Source organism: Sphaeramia orbicularis, chromosome 5, assembly GCF_902148855.1.
Source record: "Sphaeramia orbicularis chromosome 5, fSphaOr1.1, whole genome shotgun sequence".
Classification (NCBI taxonomy): Eukaryota; Metazoa; Chordata; class Actinopteri; order Kurtiformes; family Apogonidae; genus Sphaeramia; species Sphaeramia orbicularis.
The window spans coordinates 4713932-4732026 of record NC_043961.1 but is presented as its reverse complement, the minus strand read 5'-3'; the positions used below and the strand labels follow the sequence as shown (position 1 = coordinate 4732026).

The 18095-nt window shown below is 33.4% G+C and overlaps 1 protein-coding gene across 1 annotated transcript in view; it reads right to left on the bottom strand.

Moving 5' to 3' along the window:
• epha8 (eph receptor A8) overlaps window positions 1–18095 on the bottom strand; it is a 366079-nt gene that overhangs the window by 167304 nt on the left and 180680 nt on the right. Inside the window, exons 4-5 of the mRNA XM_030134865.1 lie at window positions 14946–15089; window positions 1664–1813 (exon numbers count right to left, since the gene is read on the bottom strand). Coding sequence (XP_029990725.1) covers window positions 1664–1813; window positions 14946–15089 — 294 coding nt within the window. The remainder of the gene's footprint in view (window positions 1–1663; window positions 1814–14945; window positions 15090–18095) is intronic.

Sequence of the window (18095 nt, the reverse complement as noted above, 5' to 3'; positions counted from 1 at the left end):
GAGTTGGTTACCTGAAATAAGAGAGGCAATAATACCACACACTGAAATGAAAAGAAATGAAATAAAGTGAATCTGAACACGTTTAACCCAAAAAGTCCGACCGCAACTCCAAATTAGAATTGATCTACTCTATACAAAATATAAAGGTTGAATTGTACAGCGTCTTTTCTAACTTTATAACAAAGTAAGGTATCAATAAAAGTGTAATTCCACTGTTCAGTACCAAACTGAAGGCTTTTATCAATATCCAAATATTTCCCCTGACACTGCGCTGTGGCCTGCTGTTTGCTTACTGCTACAGATCCGCACAAGTGAACAAAACAGTGTGAGCGCCCCAAAATAATATTTTTTGGTGAGAAATTCATAAGAGTTTAGAAACTACTTTTCATACCAATGTATCATTTGAATTTTTGGCAATGTAGTTGGGGGTGGGAATGAATGTTCAAACTGAAGCAGACAAATACCTAATGAGAATATTACTGGTCGGAGGGAAGAGGGCCCTGACCAGAAAATGGTTAAAACCGGATGCTCTGACATTGGATGATTGGTATAAAATTATATATGATGTTTATTTTATGGAAAGACTAACATTCTCATTAAAAACGCAAATGGAAAAGTTTTAGAGACTGTGGGCTAAATGGATTAGATACATTAGACCCAGGAGACCAGATTTGCTATAACTTAGTGAAATATCATGTGGATTGTATTGTACAGGGTGGGGAAGCAAAATTTACAATATTTTGAGGCAGGGATTGAAAGACAGTGTATGACCAATTAGTTTATTGAAAGTCATGAGAATTTATTTGCCACAAGAAAATTTACATAATAGAAAATGTTTTTATTCTATGTGTCCTCCTTCTTTCTCAATAACTGCCTTCACACGCTTCCTGAAACTTGCGCAAGTGTTCCTCAAATATTCAGGTGACAACTTCTCCCATTCTTCTTTAATAGTATCTTCCAGACTTTCTCCTAATAGTTTTGCTCATAGTCATTCTCTTCTTTCCATTATAAACAGTCTTTATGGACACTCCAACTATTTTGGAAATCTCCTTTGGTGTGACGAGTGCATTCAGCAAATCACACACTCTTTGACGTTTGCTTTCCTGATTACTCATATGGGCAAAAGTTTCTGAAAAGGTATGGATAATAGTGTTAGGTATGATTATGACATCAGTATATGTTTGGTTTCAAAACAATTGACGTAGTGCCTGCTGAGAAAAAAACAACTAAATGTCCATTGTAAATTTTGCTTCCCCACCCTGTATGTGGATCTTTAAGGATGGATGAGTGGAAATGACAGCCATTGTTCAACTGTTCAGTCGTATATAAACCTGTTTAAAATATGGTGGAAAATGTAAGGGAGAGCATGGGTTGGAAGATCATCGCTGTTGAAACATGTCTTGTGTTTTTTCTTTCTAGTGTGTATCACAGAGATCTTGTAAAATGCTGGATTATGTATGGCCTCCCTGATAAAAATAAAATTATAAAAAAAACAAAAAAAACAGTGTGAGCGTCCAGACAGGATGAGGTCTTGTCTCGGAGGTTTTTACGTGCGACGAATGGGAAACCAGATCCAAACTGAAGTGAAATGTGTTTGCAGAGGGCGTGGAGTGACGTGCAGCTGTCAGTCAGTGTGCGCTGCTGTGGTGTTTCGGCCTCGTACCTCTGTGTTCAGTTTGAGTCTGCGCACTCCCAGGTCCACGCCGGTGAAGCTCTCATCAGCAGCGATGGTGTCGATCTTAATGAACTGGTTCTCCCGGATGGCGGAGCCCACCGCCCGGTCCGACTCGTAGTAGTACAGGTTGAAGGTTTCCTACAGAACGACACAGGAATAAAGAGGATGAACGTGTGTTTAGAGGTAGAGTCAAACACATTCACAGCCCAGTGGGATTTAAAGAACCGTACTTTCCGGACTATAAGCCGCTACTTTTTTCTCGTTTTGAACCCTGCGGCTTATACAGCGATGCAGCTCAAGGGTAGATTTATACGGGATAACGGCCTCCAGGGGGCGCTCTAGCAGGACGCGCAAAAGTGAGACAGACAAGTGGAAGAGGTGATGAAGAGAAGAAGTTTTAATCTTTACTTTAACAGTCATTTTGAGTGTCATGCACAAACCCTCATCATGGAAAACACACGAAGAAATACATATTTTGCAGCTTTTAAGTTGTTTAAGAAGGAAATAGAGCTGCAGCACGGAAGTGCCATTGAGCAACAACGGAGGAGAGACATAGAAGGAGTGTGACGGAGCCTTTGAGGATGTTCAACTCCAACACTGAAGAAGACGACTGCAGTGGTTTAATGAGCAGAAGGAAGATGAAGATACAGATCAGTAACTTTTCTGGGTTTTTGAGCCAGCCTGTTCCTGACGTTTTACTGCCGTGTTACAGACACTGTTTGGAAAAAAGCAGTGAAGGGATGGAAATAAATATTTAAATAATCTGTCTGTTTACCATCTTTCTGTGTAAATATCTCATGTCACATCGTGGACACCTGCGGCTTATAGTCAGGTGCAACTTAAAGTCAGCCACAACTTATAGCACTGGTCAACAAATTTATTTAAGTTTTTTGAGCTGATTTAGGATAATTTTGGTGCTGAATCCAAAAATCACATTCATTTTGCTCAATCAGGTCAACTTTCTGAACTATGCTACATATTGGCTTTTGAACATTTTTGCTTACATTTATGGGCATTTTCACATCATATGATACAAAATTCTTTCATATTTCTTGCAATAAACGAGTTCTGAAGATTTTACTTTTGCCAATTTATGATTCATGTTTTTTTTAATATTACAGGTGAATGAAATGGCTTCGACTAGAAGATCTTGCAAAAATAAACCTGACGTATTCTGCTTCATCTGCGGTGAATACACCATTGTACCTAACAGGAATCAAGTCACAAGTTTCATAAAGTGTGCTTACCAATCTTATTTTGGTATTAATGTAATTAAATGTAATCAATTTTGTGAGAAGATCAAATTTTTCAAAATCAAATTAGCAAAAAAACCTGACCTGATTGAGAAGAACAGATGACATTTTTGGATTTAGTGGTGCAAAATGGTCCTAATTCAGTTGAAAAAACCAAGACAACTTGCAAAAAACATTTTTTTGTAACCCAGTGTAATAATAAGAGATGGAATATTGTGGAAATTGTTCAAATTTTAGTTCCAAGCTCCGAAATTTTAACAATATTCTGCCTGTTCCTAAATGTTTGGTGCATTTATGAATCCACTGTGATCTGTGGTTGTGTTAATAACTCTGGTCAACAACAAATTTATTGTTCAAGTTTTTTGAGCTGATTTAGGATCATTTTGGTGTGCTGAATCCAAAAATCACATTACTTTTGCTCAATCAGGTCAACTTTCTGAACTATGCTACATATTGGCTTTTTAACATTTTTGCTTACATTTATGGGCATTTTCACATCATATGATATGAAATTCTTTCATATTTCTTGCAATAAACGAGTTCTGAAGATTTTACTTTTGCCAATTTATGATTCATGTTTTTTTTAATATTACAGGTGAATGAAATGGCTTCGACTAGAAGATCTTGCAAAAATAAGCCTGACGTATTCTGCTACATCTGCGGTGAATACACCATTGTACCTAACAGGAATCCTGTTAGAAAATGATTTTTTTTCTCTTAAAACCTATTTTGGGTGAGAACTATATAAAAAAAATCAACTGATAAAGTCACAAAAATGTAATCAATTTTGTGAGAAGATCAAATTTTTCAAAATCAAATTAGCAAAAAAACCTGACCTGATTGAGAAAAACAGATGTCATTTTTGGATTTAGCGGTGCAAAATGGTCCTGATTCAGTTGAAAAAACCAAGACAACTTGCAAAAAACATTTTTTTGTAACCCAGTGTAATTCATAGTTTGAGTTCTTGTTTGTTCAGTATTAATTGTCAGTCTTGTAAATCACAGCTGGACTGACTGTACATATCCTGACCAAGGAAAATCAAATTCTCAGTTTGTGCAGTAATCTACACCTGGATTTACTGCCTCCGTCCACAATAATATACATTATACAGACTAAATGTCATCTAAATTTAACCTTCATTCACAACATAGTATAGCAAACTATTACATAATCAAAAACAAATTAATTTTAGTAAAAAAAAAAAAAAAAAGTCTCCATTTTGAATGTCTGGGGTCGCCAGAAATTTGTGATGTCAAAAAGGGGTCACGACACAAAAAAGGTTGAGAACCACTGTTCTAACCTGTACCCACTGGACCCCCTCCACTTCTCTATGGGCCCCCCACAAATGCTGGGCCCCATGAATTTGTCACGTTTACCCCCCCTTTATAGCACCCCAGTGTATCGGAAAAACTGCATAAAATAAGCAAGTAAAGCTTTATTTGTATAGCACTTTTTAAAACAGCATGTTACAAAGTGCTTCACATAAAGGGGAGATAAATCAAATCAAATCAAATCAAATTTTAAGCCAATTTACAGAAACCCAACAGAATCCTCCAGGAGCAAACATTTACGACTGCATAAACATACTGAGGGTAAACAGTTCCTGTGTCCTCCAAACCCATCCACCAATAACGGAGCTGGTTTTGTTCTAAATGTTGGATTAAAATGAGTTGTAATATCTCATTGGGGTTCAGCTCAAGATGGAAATTCTCTGAACAAGTCAAATAATCTGAACAGGATTGAGTCTCAATAAGTAAATAAATCTAAAAAATTATCTTTCAGTGATAAATATTCCAAATTCAAGTCAGTTTATCTTAGTTGGATATTCCTTTTTTGCAGTGTCTCGTGCATCGTATCTGTGTCAAATCCTCATCGACACAAACTCAGCGCTGAATCAGGGGGAGTTTGGTTTGAAATATTGATTAATAAGACATAATAGTATTCAGTTCAGATAAATATTTCCCTCAATTATCCTCCTCATATGGCGAAGTGATGGGAAAGCTGCTAAAACAGATGGCGGGCTGCAGATGCTGCTCATTTAGTTTTTGTTTTTGTTTCTAATGCTTCTCGTATCCTTCCAATAATTTCAGGTATTTGGACAGAATCCAGTTATACAGATTTTATCGCCATCAAGGTTAATATCATTAATAAAAGCCAAATAGATGATGGTTAATAGCTGTTATGGGATAAACAGGTTTATTTTAGGGAAATAAATCGATACTGTTATTAGTTTTAGCATATTTGAGTTAATTTTCTGCAAAATGCCTTTAGTTTTTATGTTTCTCCATATGTTTATATCAATAATTGACTTTTTTAACTAATTTAACTTCATTCACTCTGTCGTATATTTTTCCTTATTCCGATATTTAAAAAAAAAAAATGTACTAAATACTTGTATTTAGTGATTACATTAATTTTTACTTTTATCCATCAACCTATTTTTGAGCCAAAGGATAAATGAGTTTCTTTCAGGGTGTGAATAAAGTTCACCCATGTAAATCATCTATTAATATATTACACAAATATATGTTATTTCATTATTATTCAATGGTGATAAAGCAATAAAGTTCATTTGTATCATTTAATCTCATTTTTTTTCATACAAAAGCATCATATTTTGGGTGAATATGACACACTTCTTCAACTATTTCTAGTTAACCACACAATTATACTCATTAATGTGTTCCTTTTTTATATGTTTTTAAAGATAGTTGTTCATTTGTACCAAGTCAATGCAGTTTTTCCAGTAGTTTGATGTTTCGATGATACTGACCCCGATAAATGTAGTATTTATTTATTTATTTATTTGCACATCACAAACAACAAGAAAAAAAAAAAAAGAATTATCACGTAAGTAACACCAATGTGCAGGAGAGGATAGAAGAAAAACAAGGCTTATATAAATAAACCCCCCCCCCCCCCCCCCCCCCCAGAAATAAACAATGCACAAAAAAGAAATACAGAATAAAAATACAATATAACTGAGATAATGATTAAAAGTAAAAAAAACAAAACAAAAAAAAACAAAACAAAAACAAATAAAGAATAAAAATATAACTGAAATCATGGTTAAAAATAAAAAAAAAAAAACACCCAAAAAAAAAAAAAAAAAGAAAAAAAATATGACATAACTGAAATAATGATTAAAAGTAAAAAAAAACAAAACAAAAACAAAAAGAAATAAAGAATAAAAATATGATATAACTGAAATAATGATTAAAAGCAAAAAAAACCCCAAAAAAACCCAAAAAGAAATAAAGAAGAAAAATACGATACAACTGAAATAATGATTAAAAGTAAAAAAAAAAAAAAAAAAAACAAAACTGAAAGAAATGAAGAATAAACATACGATATAACTGAGATGATTAAAAGTTAAAAAAAATAAACCGAAAAGAAATAAAGAAAAAAAATACAATATAACTGAAATAATGATTAAAAGTAAAAAATACACAAATCAAATTATATAAAGCTTTAGTCCTTTTCAGATGTTTTTTTTTTTTTTTTTTTTAAATAATAATAAAGAACATGTTTGATAAATGACCAATATCACACAATTAGAAAAATAAATGAATTAATTAAAACCTGTACCGGGACACATAAACACTAAAATATAAGAAACTTCATTAACTGCTTTACTCATAAGGCTGGAAACGGTTTAAAAATGAACCAAAATTAACAATAAAACATTAAATCTGAACAAAAACTGATGAAAAGTGAAAAAGTATTAAACTACTGATAAGCATTATTGTTTAATTAGTAATTAAAAGAAAAAAGAACCATGATGAAATATTATATCTGCGTTCTAATTCCAAATATGTACGACTTCAATCTAAATCTGTTACGTAAAACATAGATCACGTAACACCTTCACCGACTCTGAGAGCAAACTCAAAGTTCAACTTAAAGTCTCACCGTAAAAAAAAAAAAAAAACGTATATATATTCAGTGAAAGTTATTTTGAGTGAGTTTCACCTCTGCTTCACCACTTTCCCTGGTGCTTCTGTCAGGTTTATATTTGGGTTGTTAAAGTTACCGCTCAGCCCCAGACACTGCAGGGTATCTTCATCATCTTCCTCTTCTTCTGCTCAGTTTAGAGATGCCGTTAATTATCCTAATGCCGAAGCGTTAGCATGACTATTATTTTATTTTTGTCCCACCGCATTCATTTTAAGTAAAAGCTAGAGATGAAAATGAAATAACTATTATAATATTGTAACTTGTACATGTGAAGCGGTCTAGAGCACAGGTGTCAAACATGCGGCCCGGGGGCCAAAACCGGTCCGCCAAAGGTTCCATTCCGGCCCTGCAGGATGAAAGCAAAAATGAACCTGAACAGTCCAGGTTGTCCAAATCGTTTTGGTTCAGGTTCCACATACAGACTAATGTGTTCTCCAGTAAAAATAACAACACAATAACCCAGAAATAATGACAACTACAAATTTTCTTTGTGAAAAATTATGTGGAAAAAATTTCAGTGAAAAAAATAACATTACACTGAAAATATTTACATTTACAAAACAATTTTTTCACAACAAAATGGAAATAAATACATAAATAAAAACAAAGACGAACAACCCGAAATGTGCAATTTGAAGAATATTCTGCCTGTTCCTAAATGTTTGGTGCATTTATGGATCCTCTGTGATCTGTGGTTGTGTTAATAACTCTGGTCAACAACAAATTTATTGTTTCAGTTTTTTGAGCTGATTTAGGATCATTTTGGTGCTGAATCCAAAAATCACATTCATTTTGCTCAATCAGGTCAACTTTCTGAACTATGCTACATATTGGCTTTTGAACATTTTTGCTTACATTTATGGGCATTTTCACATCATATGATACAAAATTCTTTCATATTTCTTGCAATAAACGAGTTCTGAAGATTTTACTTTTGCCAATTTATGATTCATGTTTTTTTTAATATTACAGGTGAATGAAATGGCTTCGACTAGAAGATCTTGCAAAAATAAGCCTGACGTATTCTGCTACATCTGCGGTGAATACACCATTGTACCTAACAGGAATCAAGTCACAAGTTTCATAAAGTGTGCTTACCAATCTTATTTTGGTATTAATGTAATTAAATGTAATCAATTTTGTGAGAAGATCAAATTTTTCAAAATCAAATTAGCAAAAAAACCCTGACCTGATTGAGAAGAACAGATGACATTTTTGGATTTAGCGGTGCAAAATGGTCCTGATTCAGTTGAAAAAACCGAGACAACTTGCAAAAACACATTTTTTTGTAACCCAGTGTAATAATAAGAGATGGAATATTGTAGAAATTGTTAAATTTTAGTTCCAAACTCCGAAATTTGAACAATATTCTGCCTGTTACCAAATGTTTATGGAACATTGTGTGTAAATGTACATGTATGAATAATAAGTCGAGGCATAATATTGTTAAAATTGCACTAATTTTTCAAATGATATTTCTGTTTTTTCAGGTTATTCACATCTTTTTTGTAAAATGTAAATATTTTCATTATTTGTTTTTGTTTTCTTGTACTAAAACAAAATGACAAACTTAGATTTGTCATTATTTATAGGATATTAAGTCATTATTTTACTGGTCTGGCCCGCTTGAGATCAAATTGGGCAAAATATGGAACTGAACCAAAATGAGTCTGACACCCGTGGTCTAGAGTATCGCAGTATTTACAGTTTTTAAGCCCTATATACATATAGGCAGAAACCCTAGGGGGAACCAGGAGGACATGTCTCCCCCCAATAATAATAATAATAATAATAATAATAATAATAACTTTATTTATATAGCACCTTTAAACACTGAGTTGACAAAGTGCTTTGACAGACGAAGCAAAAGTGCATAACAGCAGAATCAAAACAGAAAACAACACAACACTATAAAAGACGTGAGTACAGCGAACACGAAATCACGACTAACTTTGAATGTATCGTAGTGGAGAGGGCAGAAATAATGATGCTGTCAGATCAATGCAAAACGAAGGAACGGAATAAAACAGCATCACGAACAGTATGCCAATACAAATGAATAACCGAAACAAGGTAAAATTAACCCTTTCACGCATGAATTATGAGAACCTTAGTCAATATTTTTTTTCTTGAGTGATTTTATTCCTCTTTAGGTATAAAAAAAACAATGTAATTATTTTTTTTTTTTATGAACCTATTTTTCATGGAGTTAAAAAAATGTCCACTCAGCTGGACATATTTTTCTTTTAACTCCATGAAAATGGAAATAATTAGTGTCAAATACAGTTTTTCATCTTTTCATGGTCAGTAGATATGACCCATTTGGACGTTCAGAGGCTCCGTAGTTACCGTGGAAACACCATCATCTTCTACAACATTAATTCACCAGTAAAACCCATGGAGGTGGATGGACACACTTGATTAATGATCAATTTGCTGAAAAAGTCACTTTTTTTCTGTTTACACTGTTTCTGATTCAATAACCTTTGAATTTACTCTGAGTTTTCATAAACATCAACATGATCAACAGATTAAATATAATAAAATACCGACTTTACACTGAAAAAACGCTAAATACAGAGGATAATATAATAATAAATGGTGATAAATACTTAAGAAAGGTTAAGTAGAGCGAAAAAAATCATTTGGGAACTGCCATCAAAAAAAAAAAAAAAAAAAAAAATGCTGGGTCTTTATGGGTTAAATATTAATAACATTTTATTTCCTAGCCTTTATATTCACTCATGCAGATATTATTCAGGTACTGTTACAGAAATTCAGGTTAAATTACATTGTAGAATAACTGTCCACTGTAGGGACCACTATGCATGAAAGGGTTAAATATTCAACATTAAAAACATTAAAGACGCAACATCACATAAAGGCAAGTCTATACAAAAATGCGTTTTAAGAAGTGATTTAAAAGATGACACTGATTCCGCTAGCCTTATCTAATAATAAGGTTGCCCCCCCCCCCCTTCCTAACAGTTGTACACTTCACAAGTTTCTCTTCAACTTGCAGCGCGAGTATGGGGTAATGTTGGTGTCAAAATATTTGTGTGCATAAGACAGAAATGCGTGCATATTAGCCTACATTTGTGCAAAAAACAAATCTTTGTAAACTCTTGAATGAGTTCAGTCGTACGTAAAATGGACTGTGTGTATTTTATCGGAATATGAATGTATGAGTTTAGACAAGAATTACAAACATGAAATGCAGCTTTACGGTTGTTCTTTCTCCATCATGGACACAAATTCACCAACGGGACTCTACTGTCATAAATCCGTCCCCACTTCACAGGCATTATTTCTGGAACAGAAGATCCATGGATTCAGACTGACCATGAGTTCAGGTTCCTTCTCCGTGGTCACAACTATGGACTAATGGTTGGACTGGACCTGGTTTTGTTCTCTGACTTCGTCGTTCATCTTGTACAGTGGTCCTGTCTGATCTGGAACCTGAACTCATGGTCAGTCTGTAGAATCCTTGGATCTTCTGCTCCATAAACAACATGGTGACGTACTGTATATTTGACAGTAGAGTCACGTTGGTGAATTTGTATTTGTGATGGAGAAAGAACAATTGTAAAGCTGTGTTTCATGTTTTGGTTTTTTTTTTGTTTGTTTTTTGTCTCCACAGTGTTTCATGTAGAAATGAACAAAAATATCTATCAGAAAAGCCAAAAATTACACAGATGACAACCTGAGGAAGACCCTGAAAACTACAAATAATTGCAAAAGTTAGAGTGGAATGAACTCATTGAATTGAATCACGGCTGCAGATGTTTAGTTCATCTTTTACCAACAAATATACAGAAATTATTCAGTATTCATGAGGGGGGTTATGATTTAAGGGGGAAAATTAACTTTAAAATTCCCTTAATATGCACGACTAGGAATGTTTTTTGTGTTTCTGTCAGCGGGGTGGGACTGTGGAACAGATTTAATATAGAGTTAAAGAATGTCCTAGCATGAAAGAATTTAAAAAGAGGTACAAAGACACAATTTTTCAGAGGTACAGGGAGGAGGGAGGGCTTGGGGATCACTGGGTGTTCTAAAGATGTACAAGTATGTGGTAAGTGTGTGTATATGTATGTATAAGTGTGTATGTGTGTGTGTATATATGTAGGTGTATAGATCTGTGTATGGATATGTATTTACATATATGTGTTATTGTATTATGTGTTTATGTAAATCATATTATATGTGTTCATAATAATATAAAGCCAGAAACCTCATTATTTACTAGTAAGTATCCGTCAAATTATGTCATAGTGTATAGATCTGATTAGACGAGGAAGGTTATTATTGTTATTAATTATATAAGGAGAAGGGGTGGAGTTTATAAGTTGTACTTCTTCTCACTCCTTTTCGAATATGTATTATATGTCTTATGTTTAAGTGTTTTGTTTATTTATTTTCTTCTGGTTGACATTCATGTTCGAAATAAATACATCAATCAATCAATCAATCAATCTATAAGATGTATTTTGTGTTTCTTCCGGTTTTTCTCTGACTATTGTAATAACATCAATCCAAAAATATTCCCAAGTGCATAGTTTCCATTCAAATAAATAAAGCCCTCACACCACCTTAATTTTCCAATAGCATCTGGAAAACTCAGTTACACCCCTGTAGTACAGGGCTGTCAAACTGATTTTAGTTCAGAGGCCAGATTCAGCTAAATTTGATCTGCAGTGGGCCAAACCAGTAAAATAATAACATAATAATATATAAATAATGTCAACTCCAAACTTTTCTCTACGTTTTAGAGCGAAAAAAGTTAATTTACGTTATGAAAAGGTTTACATCTACAAACTATCCTTTCAAAAGATGTGAATAACATGAACAAACTGAAAAAATAGGTATAATTTTAACAATATTCTGCCTCAGTTTATCATTTACACGAGTACATTATAACTTACAGGTCACAGTGGATCTACAAACACACAAAACATTTAATAACAGGCGGAATTTTGTTAAAATTGTACCTACTTCTCTTAAGACATTTCAGGTTGTTCACATTTTTTGCGAAATTATACTTTGTTTTAGCGTAAATACATAAAAATATTTATATTTACAAAGAGAGAAATTTGTAATTGTCATTATTTCTATGTTATAATGATAGTATTTTACTGGTCCTGCCCAGTTGAGATTGAATTGGTCTGAATGTGGAACCTGAATTTAAAAAATTGTTAATATCTTAGTGTAATTTTTGCATTTCACAAATTCATCCCAAGGGCCGGAGTGGACCCTTTGGCCCCCGGGCCTCATGTTTGACACCTGTGCTGTAGTAACTACTTTTTTTTTTTTTTTTACAAAAGCTGTGAAAAATTGTACATATACACATACATTCTGTTCATATATTTATATTATATTACCTTTTGTGTGTTTCATGTTTGTAATTGTAGATGTTAAAACTTTTTCATTCCTATGCTGATAAAATACACACGAAACTTTTAATGTACGATTTAACTCATTCAAGAGTTTACAAATATTTCTTTTTTGCACAACTATGTTTATTTTTGCACAACTATAGGCTAATACGCATGCACATCTGTCTTATGCACATGAATATTTTGACAGCTTCCTTAGCCCATACACGAGCAGCAGGTCCGCTGTTTCTATTTTTAGAAAAGTCAGACGCAGACGCGGTCAATGGCCAGTCCAACAGAGAAATAAAACCACGAGTGAAAGACAGGAAGTCATTTATCACAGCAACTGTTCAACAAGCACACGCTTTTATTAAGAACAGCAACATCTGTCCTGCTCTTTCCCAATTTCACCACATTTTATAAGCACCCTGGTTATGCTAGTAGCTGGTGATAATTAATAAGCTCGTGTAGGCCTTCAGAAGTAACACACCATAGACGTCACTGGATTATTTAGGTTTCTGTTCAGACAGCAGCTCTTAATGTGCAATTCGGATTTTTTGGTGAAATCCGATTCTTTTGTGTGCTCGTTCATATTCCACATTAAATGCGACTTCTATCAGTTTTGAGCATGAACTGAATGCGACCCTGAAGTGACCCACATGCACTAAAGAGGTCCTGATGGAATATATGACCACGCAGACACACACTGTGTTTACAGAAGTAACACTCCTGGGACGCAGAATTGTGACGTAAAAGTCGGATAAATGTGACCTGGCCATTCAGACTGAAGTCGCATTGCAAAATATCAGATACGTATCGGATTTAGGACCACATATAAAAGTGGCCTGGGTCACATTTGTGCTGTTCAAACTGTCTTTAACAGATCAGATACAGGTCACATATGGGCAAAAAAAATCAGATTTGGGCCACATTTACCTGCAGTGTGAACGTAGCCTTAGACGACTGTTTATCAGTGATGATAATGGAAGATAATAGCCTCCTGGAGAACTAGTAACTCCACCTACCAGGCAGTAGGGGAATGCAGCTAAATGTCATGGTCAGGATGGATCTAGGATAAAGATATTATTTCTACTTTTAATATCATTATTTAAAACAGTGGGTCTCAAACTTTTTACAGTGGAGGACCCCATGAAATATACTTGTTTATCCAAGTACCTCCAACTCTCACTTGATCATTTTTGACTGAAAAAATAAGGCTCCATTTGTTCCTGTGCCAAAGGTGTCTGTTTATATTTTCAAAGTTTTGTAAACAAACAACATATATTTAACCCTCCGGTATCCGGGTGTGCCTTTTAGGCACACTTTGCACTTTGTGTTAATAAACTTCATATTATTTTTCACAATTTAAATAAGGTTAGAATTCAAAAGTTGTTCATTTTTGCATGATCTTTAAAATTCTGTCCACCAACTAAAATGTGCACATTGTAAACAAAAGAAAATTACAAAACTAGCATCTGTCTGCAAAGTGTGCCTAAAACGCACTATTTCTTCCATTTGATCTGTATGATTAGGGCTGACCTGGATTTACAAAAATAAAATCAAATTAGAGCAGAAAAATAAATCAATATATAATATTTAATAGTTTGATTTATAGGTGTGCATTTTACGCACACTTGGTGACAGATGCTAGTATTTTTGAACATTTGACCTAGCATCAAAAATAATAATGCAAATTAACCGATGTTGGAGTTAATCATTGACATATGCCAGGATGAAAAAATGAAATAATATGTGATCCACTTTTTATGTAGTATATTGAGAAAAAAAAAATGTGTGTGTTTTTTCGATCCAAAAAAATGGTTTGTTTACAATACAAACATGGCATTTAAAGGGTTAAAAAATGTGACAATTATTGAGTATTTGGTATTTTTATTTACGGCTCAAGTTGATGAAAAAGAAAAAAAGTATAAAAGAATTAAAAACAAAGTGTATGAAAATTTTTTTGACATTCCACAAGTGTGCGAAAAAGACACACTTGGTGCTTAGTAAGGGCGTTGCTGGATGGGATACCAGAGGGTTAACTGTAATTTATAAAACTAAAAAATTAAATACAAATTTTTTAATGTAAATTTTGAGCAAAATATAAACTGAAAAGTGCCCTCTTTCATTGATAAGAAAAATTCCTTATTATTAATGAATAAATAATAAAAAATAAAAATAATTCCTTAAATACTCAAATAACTTCATGTTAAATAATATAAAATACAAATGTTCTTAAAATGTTACCACAGCTTGGGGGGGGGGTTCTAAGTTTTTAAAAATAATGAAATTAAATAACGCCAGGAGTGTCAGTTTTATAATATGAATGTATTAATTGTGTTTTATATTTCAGCATTAATTCTCTCTATTTATTTTTTATTCGGTACATGATGACTTATTTAATGTGTTTTCCGGAAAAAAACAAGAACCCCCTGGTCTTCTTCTAAGCACCCCAATTTGAGGAAGACTGATTTAAAACATCTGAACAACAAACAGCACAGTGAAAAGATACAGCACTTTTTTCCTTGTCCCCCCATGAATAAGTCTCTGATATTGTACTGTTTACTGTCCCCCTCCCCACCTATAACCTGGTATGTTGGGCCCCTCCCCTACAGTGCGTTTCATGTTGCTGTGTGATGCTTTTCGTCCACATTTCTGTCCTGGTTCCCCATTTCTGGCTGTTACCTTGCAGGTGCCCAGTACTCCCGGCATGCTGTTGCAGTCTCTCAGAGTGAACTTGACCTCGATGTAGATTCTCCTGGCTCCCTCCCGGGGGATCCAGACCGTCCTCAGCCAGTTGTTCTGGCTCGGGCTCATCACATTACAGACCTGAATCAGAGGAAACGTCGTCATCGGTGAAGGAAATAGAACAAAACCAATACAAGGGAATGTTACAGTCGCTGAAAACACAGTCCATGGGAGCAGCTTTTATGTCTTCTTCACTTCTGCAGCTGGTTATAGATGGAAAAAAAACCTAATATTTAGTCTGGTTTTTGCATAAGATGATGTTGACTGTTGACCCTTTTATTATAACATGTTATTATAGAATTTATGATCCTTGACAAGGTGCAATATTTGTTTTAATACTATATACACTCCTGTTTTAGACATATTTTCTGTCCTTATTTATTATTTGTGCTTCTACTGAATGCAACTTTATGGATATATTTTTTTAAATTTCCGACTTTAATCCTTACTTTTAATTTTTACTTTTACCATCTCTATGCTGCTATAAATTTGTCTATTGTGGGACTCACAAAGGATTATTTTACCTTATCTTATCTTACCTTATGATGAGGCTGGTGTTATAAAGGCAAATAAAAGTATCTGTAGCAATTCAGTTCATTTGCAAAACTCCAGTTTTTTTAATTACTTAATAAATAAAATAAAATAAAATAAAATAAAAATTAAATTAAATTAAATTAAATTAAATTAAATTAAATTAAATTAAATTAAATAATGGCACTTGTACCATTAGTATCAAACACAGTTGACCATTCTAAAAAGTGCTATAAATGGGGAAAAAAAAATTAATAAACCAATATTTTTTTACTTTGAAAAGCTTAATTTTTTCATGAACTTCTCTCCTGACCTGGCATAACATTTTTATTGATCCTTTAAATTCTTTTCACAATTTTAAGCCATTTTCGGTGGACGGTGTTTCCACGGTAACTACGGAGCTTCTGAACATCTAAATGGGTCAAATCTGATGGCCATGAACACTGGAAAAAATCCAAATCTGACCAAGCGTATTTTTCTCATTTCTAGTTCAAATATCTCATCACACTAAAAATAAGACAGAATCACCTAAAGACGAACTTTTCAGTGAGATATAAGAACTGATTTATAGACAATAGATCTGGAAAATCTGATTTCAAGAAATCTTACCAAGATAATTTTCACTTTGGAGATTTTTTTTTTTGCTTAATTCAAGCAAAAAAATGAGAAAAATACACTTAGTAAGATTCTGATTTTTTCCACTGAACAGATGAAGAACTGTATTTTACACCAATTATTTCCATGTATTGATAGGATTAGTGGATCAACAGGTATGAAACAGTTTAGATCAGTAGATGCTGTTGGTCACCAGTGGGTCTTTATGGGTTAATACATCATCTTCCTCTGTGTGTTTTCAGTTTTAACAGGTCATGATGTCTGCTGTTAAACAGGTCTATCATATACTGGCATTTGGTCCCGGGTCATATTTCAGCGCCCGGCGAAGGCATCGTTTTCAGTCGGTATGTCTGGCAGACGTCTAGACAACACCACAGCTACTGTTTCATTAATCCTTGAAGACATAGAACTGTTTTTGCAGTGACTTCCATATTAATTTTTCTCTACATTTGACCTTTCCTAAGTGATTTAACACCACTTATTATAATATTATCTTCTGCATTTACCGTTAATGAACACAGACCTGAGTCAATCAAAAAAAGACGATGCCAAAATAGAGAAACCTGCAGAAGAAGTGTTTCAAAACGTTTCAGCAAAATACAGAACTGTGTAAAAGTCCAGGTCCACTATTAGTTTGTTGGTTTAATAAAGTTTTAATGACCAAACATGCATTAGTCAGTCTCTGTATTTAGATTAAATCTGGACATATGTGAAGTACGAACAGCAGGAAAAACAAGTTTCAGAGTAAAAACAGCTTCTATAACACTGGTCGACAATTTTTTAGAAATGATTTGCTTCAGAGATTAAATGTGCTAAATGTTATGTATTTTAATAAGATTAATTGGAAAATAAATGACAAAAGTGCCGGTTTGCTGATGTTTTCAAGGTATATGGTTAAGTGTTATTACACATATATATTAGTTTATGTACATTTCTAGAATAGTTTTATAAATCTTCCACTAAATAGAACCTGTAAAGTGAATGTATTCTAATGTGCAGACAGTGTTTTGAAGTAGATCTTGTAGCTCTGAGACAAATATTCCTTTTGAGTCAAACCCATTCTCTCCTTAATTCTTGAATTTCACATTTTGACCCAAGGCTGTATCTTGGAAAGTTCAGCCAACCAGCATTTTTGACTTGATTTTTCTTTATCAGTGACTCTCATGTGGTAAAATTTCATTACTTTTATTCTGGAAGCATTTTCCTTGTAGACCAGTGAAATCATGTCCTTCCTAAAGTTTTCCAGAACTTTTTTATTTTGTCTTCTGTTATTCACAATTATCCAACACGATGCTCAAGCAAATTTTATCTTCCGTACTGTCAGTATTCTCTAAAATACCACAGACCGCATCTTTGGAATAATCTACGTCCTGAACTTCCATCAGCATCTTCTTAATCATTATTTAAAAAGCATCTGAAAAGGACTCTGATTTATTAAAAAAAAAAAAAAAAAATGTAAGGCTTTATATCATTTGATTTGTATTTTTTAATTTTTACTTGTAATTAAAATTTCAGTTATATCATATTTTTATTCTTTATGTCTTTTTTGTGTATTGTTTATTTCTGGGGAGGTATTTACATATGCCTTTTTTTTTGCTTCTATCCTCTCCTGCACAATCGTGTAACTTGCATGATATTTATTTATTTATTTATTTTTATTTTTCTTGTTGTTTGTGATGTGCAAATAAATAAATACTAAATACTAAACCAGAGTGATCGTTTTTCAGATTCAGATACAGATTCAGAAAACTTTATTTATCCCATAGAACAGTGGTTCTCAATCTTTTTCTGTCGGGCCCCCTGTGGAGCACAAAAAATCTCCAAGCCCCCCTCAACCCCAACAACATTGTACCTGTGGTGCAATTATAACTTTTATTGAAAGAAACATCAATATCGTAAAAAATACTTTTTGCTTTTCCTTTGAATAATTTGTTGTGCAAA